The sequence below is a fragment of the Pinus tabuliformis genome, chromosome 5_2 (assembly GCF_031772625.1).
Source record: "Pinus tabuliformis cultivar Carrire ecotype Pingquan chromosome 5_2, CPIR1, whole genome shotgun sequence".
Classification (NCBI taxonomy): Eukaryota; Viridiplantae; Streptophyta; class Pinopsida; order Pinales; family Pinaceae; genus Pinus; species Pinus tabuliformis.
This window is the reverse complement of record NC_142306.1, coordinates 730092951-730101638: the sequence shown is the minus strand read 5'-3', so window position 1 is coordinate 730101638 and position 8688 is coordinate 730092951. Positions and strand designations below refer to the sequence as shown.

The 8688-nt window shown below is 39.7% G+C and overlaps 1 protein-coding gene across 1 annotated transcript; it reads left to right on the top strand.

Moving 5' to 3' along the window:
- Positions 1-5365: 5365 nt before the first annotated feature.
- LOC149161296 (putative disease resistance protein At4g27220) lies at positions 5366-8313 on the top strand. Its single transcript, XM_089435506.1, has one exon. The coding sequence runs from the start codon at positions 5530-5532 to the stop codon at positions 8158-8160; it is 2631 nt and encodes an 876-aa protein (XP_089291632.1). The 5' UTR covers positions 5366-5529; the 3' UTR covers positions 8161-8313.
- Positions 8314-8688: the final 375 nt, after the last annotated feature.

Genomic DNA, 8688 nt, shown 5'->3' with positions numbered 1-8688 from the left:
CTCCAGGAATTGCACAATTTTTTCTATCAAGTGCCTTAGCAGCCCACATTGCCTCCCTGTAGAAATTGCACATATCTTCCCTCTAGTAGAGCCAGATGCCATGGATAGTCATTGCTTAGCCGGATTTCCTATCTCAGTCTCCCAGTGACTTCTACGCAATTTTCACCAGTAGTGCTTGGAGCTCGCATCCCAGCTTGAAACTTGCCTTGCACAGTTTTGCAACCTTGTCCTCTCTCCCAGCCACCTACATCCGAAAGAGAACGACCATACATCATGGTGGACTAGGAGGTTTATGGATTTGATGTTGTCTCGTCATGGTGACTGTGACTGTAGATATAGGTACATGAATAGACATAATGCGATGACATATGGGATGAACGAGGAGAGTACATGTAAGAAGATGTGTTCTTGAACGAACGAATGAACGATGCATGTGAGGAGATGTGCTCGTGAATGAACAAACATGTGAGGAGAAATTTTTGTGAACAGACAAAAATGTCAAGCATGCCAAAGTACAAGCAAGGAGCAATGTGCACATACGACATCAAGTGAACCCCAATGACCATCGAAGACTCCGCACACCTTTCCATGCAGAGGTGAAGTTGTGATACACCAAGAGGACATCCATCACTCAGCAGTAATGCAACTCGACATGTACACCACCACTAGCATGAACATACCAGCATTGTCATGTTGAGTAGTGTCACGATTCATGTCAGCCACATCACTACTATGGGCCCTACTGTTGTAAATCAATGTAATGTAATGTGGAAGTCCAAAGGACCCACTTGTAATTGGAAGAGTTATGTAAAGATGAAGAGTCAAATAAGTCAAACAGTCATGAGGGAAGTTGAACAATCAAAAGGGTGAGTTTCATCCTTGGTTATAAATACCCCCTCATTTGTACATGAAAAGGACTTTTCACCTAACTCCTCCCACATAGCCTTGAGATTCTGTAGTCTTTTCTTTGAGGAGCGAGGAGTGGCTCCAATGCCCCTTTCCCGTGGTTAGTGATGTATGGTGTATCGATGTGTCTTGGAACTTTTGCTTAATTCACAAGCCTGATAACAGGCCAACATGTTTTCACACATGTGTTCTAACTATTTGTAAGATTAAACTTGAACACTTGTAATACATGTTTCTTTAACCTGTGTTAAAAAATTGACCTCATTCATTTTCTCTAATACATATAATTATGAAAATGTGTTGTATAAGTTATTAACACTGTCTTGTCCGTGTTGGTTACCTCCACGGAAATCAGACAAAACCTTTCACATAAACTTGTTATAACGACCGTTGCACTCATGCAGGCTGCTCTATTGGGTGTTTTACATGCTATATTCCTGTGTGTGTTGTGACTTCTGCATCAGTGTGGACTGCTCCTCCAGAAGTTGTGCATGTCCTGTTGTGTTGTGTGTCTCTGACAGAGTTGGGATTTTCTCCCCATCGGCTAGAGACTCACTTCCTTCTTCTCTCTCTGCTGTGAAAGAACCTTGACACAAGTAACATTATCATTCACTAGGAACGTGAACCTAAAGACAAAGTAGACCACTCTCTCGTGCTGACAAGCAAGAGCTAAGGCAAACATTTAAGATAATGGAAATCGGGCCATCATACCTTATGGGACTCCTACACCAAACGGTGTGCGGTCTAGTTGGGACTTCATATTGGGGAGATCCCCTGAATGTTAGCGGGTCCAACACCGTTAACATCTTCCTGTATTGTAAGAATTCCTTTATTTTTATATCCCCATATAAGGATATCCGTGCCTTTAGAAATCGTTATCCTTCTATATTTGACCTCCTTATCATATGTTGCCCACTGGGGAGAATCTAGAGCATTGGGCTAATGTTGTCTACTTTTCCACTCTCGCTAGGTTGATCTAGCACCTGAGCCCCAAAACTTATTTGTTGTCAGGTTTGCAGATCGGTTAGTGAATAGGAATATCTCAGGAAGGTATTGACGAATAATTAAGTTTTCCCTCTATTTCCATGCATCTTACCAAAACATCACTTTGTCTCCCCCCCTGATCTCCCAGAAGTTGTGATTACGTATCAAGTCTCCATTTTCTGCTGCTAGGTTCCATATTGTAGATCCTCTTGGTGTACCCCGTGTTCTCAATCTCCCTTTCGTAGATGGTGGCATTCTGTATTTCCTCTCCTGCATCAGCTTCCATAGGTAATTTCCTCCCTGAATCCATCTCCACCATAGCTTTGCTCCCATGACTTGATTTAGAGTATAGGGATCTCTGAGACCTAGACCCCCTAACTAGCATCTTGCCAACCATTTGGATTGGCTCTTGAAGGTTTTTCCTTCCCCTTTTCATTCCTCCTTTACTTTGGGTCTGCTGCTCCTGCAAACTTCCCAATTACATCCCAGGTTGATCCATCGAATCTGACTGTCTTTGGCCTTGGTTAGCCATGTATTGCTGGAACGTTTCTCTATACAGTTTCTTTTGGTCTTATGGCATAAATCTTTCATCTAGGTGTTGCCACTCGTTCAAAAGCCTATTCAGAACTACATCCTTCGTGCTTAGCTCCTCCTTGGATGCATCGACGCCCATTGTAGTAAGATCAATTGATTGTTCTTGTTCCTCTTTGTCTGACAGTTCTGTTTTGGCTTTCCTCTTTGGTGTGGTTGTTGATTTGGATGGATCTCAATCTTGGTCCAGGTCCTCTGGTAGTTCTGCCTCTTTTGAGGTTTCCCCTTCCTCCTGCAGCACTTCAAACCTGTTCTGGCTTACCCCTTTCTTTTGATGGTTGGAGCCTTGATTTTGCTGCACCTTTATGTTCTTCTTTTTGTGTGGAATCTCCTTAAACCCCTCATTCTTGTCTTGTGGTGAGGTTTGTTCCTGCGACAATGTCAACTCTTCCAAACTAGATTTTTTCAGTGGGCATGCTTTGTACAAATGACCATACTCATGACATCGGCGACAATGAAATGGTATGTGCTCATAATCTAGAGGTTGCTGCCAAACCTCGTCTTGGTATTCCATTTCCACTGATTCTGGGAGAGGTTTCGAGATATTCATATAAACACAGATGCGTGCATAGGATGTATATCTTCCCCTACAATTAGACTCTGCTATTTTCACAAATCTGCTGATTGAGTTTCTGATACCTTCCAAGATTTCAGGGTCCCAGAAATAAATTGGTAGGGCATAAAGGCGAACCCAGACAGGAGCTGCAAGGAATTGCTCCCTGTCTGGGTTGTAGCATTCCTCCTAGTATCTCATGAAGAGACCTGCATTGTGGTAGAAATAAGGGCCATTTTCAAAAATCTTTCCTTATCTTACAGATTCGAGAAAATTACTGTAAAAAAAATTCTGGCTCCCAACTTTAGTTCTATATGGCCTTTTGGATGCCATCTCCATTGGATCCATTTGATCAGATCCTTTTCCGTTGGGGAAATGCCAATAAACTTGCAGATCATAACATGGTCTTTCACATAGATACTATATTTCTCTAATTTATTCATTGGGATTACAAATCGAGGTTTCTTGGTTGCTCTATGGAGGTATTTCCCTTAGATTCATGCCTGCCACTAGGATTTGAACACAGGGCCAGTGATAGGGCCGACATTCTCAAGGGAGCCAGGGTGATTGCGTGGATTACCACTTGAATCTCCAGCGGCCACACTATCATACGAGGGGATCACTCCCCCCCCCCTTTCCGGGGCTCTCATCGCCCTTGTCAGATTCAGACTTTGTCGTATCGATGGCAGGGTGATTAGGGTGGCTTCAGCGTTCGAGCAGGTTCACGAAACTCTAGTAGAGCTCTGATATTATTCTTCCATTCATTAAAAATACATTTTTAAAAATTTAAAAATTACACCCACCATCAACCTCACCAAAATCACTACTTTATAACATTACAATATTAATATAGAGAATTTTCTATCACATTCAATATTTTTAACTAGAATATTGTGAGTTGTCTGTCACCATCAAGAGGTAGAATTGTCGTTCTTCATCTACATTATGAAGACAATTGTGAATTTCCATAACCAATTGCAGGTTGTCCATCACCATATGGAAACATGATGATCTAAATAAAGATAAGAGATTCTAATAATTACTGCTATATTTTATTTTTTCATCTTTTGCTATTTGTTTCCCATGGCACTAATTTTTTTTTATTGGGAAGGTGTGCATATATGATGGTGATATCATGTTGTAAATTTTACATCTAAATTTAAAGCCTTCTCGTAAAGGTGGGAAGGAATTTAAAAATGCATGTCTATACTTTTAGGTAATACTATTGTTGTTATTATATATTCGAAGTTATAAGTAAAGACGTAAAAGTATTTTTATAATTTATTTGATTTAAATAATTGGTGATTCAAATGAGATTAGTTCCTTCTCTTGTTATATCATATACCATGTGTAGTCGAGTTGGGTAAGAAGATTTTAAGTCTCCAACGATATGCATCCAAAGGAAATGATGGTTTGGTGATAAGAATGGATTGTCTTTGGGATATGTTGTGGGAGTTTGAAAGATGGACAATATAATTTTATTTAAATTGGAATTAGAAAATATTTCTCTTAAAATAAAAATAAAATAACAACTTAATTAAAAAATAATATTTGCTATAATATTTATATATATATAGAATCTAGAATTGCTTTACAACCTCTAAAAAATATGGTAATTTTTTTTAAATATTTTCAAAAATTACCCTTACCAATAAGTCATCTTTCTACATTATCAATTGAAATACAAATAATTTCCTATTATACACTTTATAATATATCTCTAATAAATCATGGTTTGATATTTTATTTAAAAAAATATGATTTAATAATTTCCTATTATACACTTTATAATATATCTTTAATAAATCATGATTTGATATTTTTTTTTTTTAAATATGATTTAATAATTTCCTACTATACACTATAATATATCTCTAATACATCTCTAATAGATCATGGTTTGATGTTTTATTCTTTAACTAATATATGTGAAATCCTTGATGGATAATCTAATAAAAATCTAAGTAATATATAATATATTTCTTTGTCGGGTTTGTCCACGCCCATTCAAATATGACACGCCCACTTCACAGTGAACCGCTAATTTTTGTCTAGAGGTACAGTAATGAAGAAGATGCATGGAAGTTTAATAATGCTTTTTTTAATTCGCTTTCATGCCCACCTTCAAGAAACGACATTTCCAATTTCCACTAATCCATGAATGACAACAAGTGGGAATGGGAATTTTGAGTGAGCTGTTTTGAGTGGTCCCTCCACTGGCAGCTGAGTTGCTTCACAGCTCCTGAGTGCGAAGGCAAGGTTGTCAAATCAAGTGACTTTCCAGCTGTTTGAGACCGAATTTCTCTGAACGTCACTGTGAAAACCAGGTGAAACAGAACTGCAAAATAAATCCACACACCCTCTGCACAGCCTTGGCGCAATTTGAGCGAAGAGAAATCTTAATCTCGCTGGTGATTTAGCCCTGGGAAGAGCAATCCTAATTTTGCCTTGAAAGTTTGATTTGGGATTCACGCGCCGTATATCTCTTGAAGCCAATGGCCGGCGTTAGTAATGCTACTGGATGTGCAGCCAATGTGTCGAGCAATATTTTGAGTGGCCCTTGGAACAAAGTTGCTCAGGTTGTCAAAGACATTATTTCTTTGCCTCAAGCTGTCGCTGAAATGGAATATCAAGCTCAATGTCTGGAAAATGTAATAGATGCAATAAACGAGAAGCTGGCTCAAGAACAAAAACCCCCTCAAAGAATAGTGAAGGCTTGGCTGGACAAGGCGAGACAGGCCATTGAAAGTTCAGGATCTATCGGCAACGAGTACCAGCAACGAAGAAATTGTGTGAGTTGCTGCCCAAACTGTTTCTCCCGCTATGAAATCAGCAAACGTGTTGGAGATTGGAAAGTGAAAGTTGCTCAACTCCACTCAGAGGTGGCCAATTTTCCAGCCAACGGAGAATACGGTGAGCTTACTCCGCCGACCCAGATGCCGATCCAGACCCCAAAGTTTTTTGGGAATGGAATAGCAGATGCACAGTCCGAGCTTGAGAGTCTGTTAATTGAAGACATGAGCGTTCGAGTTATCGGTGTGTGCGGCATCGGGGGTATCGGTAAGACGTCGCTGCTTCAGACCATCAACAACAGCGACAAGGTACGCCAATCATTTAATCCTATCATTTGGGTCACCGTCTCCAAAGATCCCAAGATCTTAAATCTCCAAAAGTGCATTGCTGGTAGATTAAACATAATATTACGAGATGAATGTGACTTTGAATGGCTAAAATCTGCGCTGTACTCATATTTAAAGGATAAGAATTTTCTCCTTTTTCTTGATGATATATGGGAGAGTCTGGAGCTTCAAAGCCTGGGAGTGTCATTGAATGACACAGCTTCTAAAATTGTTCTGTCCACCCGGAGTACAGCTGTTTGTACGCGAATGAGAGTGGATAAGATCATCAGCGTGAAACCGCTGTCAGATGATGAGGCTTGGCAACTGTTTTGTAGCGGAGCTTTTCGGCATGGGAAAGTTCCACAGGAAATGGAAGACATTGCGAGGAAAGTAGCCGGGGAATGCAAAGGTTTGCCCCTTGCTATAAATGTAATTGCTGCTGCAATGCGAAACCATAGCTATCAACATGAGTGGGTGCATGCTTTACATCAAATGCAAGCAGTGGAGGAGACCTTCTATGGCACGCACGATGACATTGAAAAAGAATTATTTCAGCGCCTCAAGTTGAGCTATAATGTTCTTCCAGAGTATATGAAGATTTGCTTTCTATATTTTGCAGCTTATCCTGAAGATGAAGTAATCGAGGTCAAAGAAATTATAGACCTCTGGGTGGCAGAAGGTCTGGTCAAAGGCAGCGGAGAGAATTATTTGGCTGACACTGCGCACAGTTTTGTCAACCACTTGAGTGATCGCTGTTTGATTGAGGTGGTAAGCAAGGATCCTGTGGGAAGGATTGACAATGTGAAAATACATGATGTTCTTCGCGATCTGGCGATTCGGGTTGCGGAGAAGGAGCAGAGGTGTTATTTTAAAGAAGCCGGACGGGACGTGATAAATTTTCCCTCAGCGGAAGTCGTGGGCGAGGGCTGTGAAAAATTGTCGCTGATGAGGAATAATCTACAATCCCTCCCGACAACATTCGCATGCTCGTCCCTCTCGGTTCTCCTGTTAAGTGGGAATCATGGTATTAAGGAAGTTCCTGAAAGCTTCTTGAACGAGTTGCCCTCACTGAGTGTCCTCAATCTTAGTTACACTGGCATAGAGTCTCTGCCGCCCTGCATCGGAAATCTGAAGCATCTTGCCTCGCTCCAACTACGTGAAACAAACATCCGTGAATTGCCTGAAAGCATTGGCGACCTGAAGGAGCTACAATTCTTGAATGTTAGTTGGTGTAGACAATTACGGTGTCTTCCCGATAGGATAAGTGAGCTCAAACGGCTGAGGGCCCTCGACATAAGTGTATGCAGCAGTTTGGAGCATCTTCCGCGTGGGATCTCGCAATTGATTTCACTGGAAAGATTGGAAATGAATATTGCATTGGAGTTCGAGGAGGAGGAGGCAAATGCAGAAAGAAAGAATGTTTGTTTAAAGGACCTGCAAACTTTGAGTCGTCTCAGGGTTTGCGCGGTAAAAATAAAATCGGCTGTTAAAGAGGGGGTTTTCGGAAATTGGTCAAAAATGAGAAATCTGTATCTGGATTGTGGGGATGGAAATGGTCAAGATTACCTTCCGCGGGATATGCAGGCGATGAAAGATCTAGAAAGTTTGACTCTTCAAGGATGCGATGTGGAGCGACTGCCGAGTTGGGTAACTCAATTCCGAAAGCTCGCATTGCTTGGGCTATATGAATGTAAGGAGTTGAAATATCTCCGGGCGGACTTGCCATGTTTGAGAACGCTGGTGATAGGGTTTTGCAATAAGTTGGAGGAGTGGGAGTTGGGGATGAGTGCAAGTGGAGGGTTGGGAGAGGGCGCGTCACCGCTATCCCCTATGCTCAAGCGTGTCGTTGTGGCGGGTTGCCCGAAATTGAAGAGACTGCGTGGCGGATGGGACAAGCTGAATCATCTGGAGGAAATAGTCGGTCGGAGAGAATGGTGGGATGCAATCGAATGGGAGGATCCCAACATGAAAACATTACTTCAAAATAAATTTAAGGCTCTCCGGTAGAGTGTGTTAGCGTGGATGTAATTGGAGTAATTATTATATGAAATGTAGTGTTTGTCATGTCACGTGTCACTCCGTGATTTTTACATGTTCCTTTACTTTTGTGTAAATATAAATATTGTTAACTTTTTAATTCCAAACTATGTAGTTATATTTTGTATTTTTGTAAGTAATGCTAATAAAAATAAACGTCATATATTTAATGGGAATTTTTAAATTTATTTAAATTAAAAAAATTGTAATTAATATTTTGGTTAACGTTGTTCATATTTCTCATTATTTGTAATTATATTGCTTATTAGGTAGGTTTATAATTTCAAAAAGCATTAATAAACAGTAAAAATATTAATTTTTACTTATCTAGATTAAAAATATAATTATAATTATTAATCTATAGGTAATGAAAAATTATTTATGTATTGTAAAATAATTAAACATGTTAAAATTTATGTATTGTAAAATAATTAAATATGTTAAAATTTTGAACTATATAATTAAATATATTAAAACATAGTTTCCAAAAAATATTGT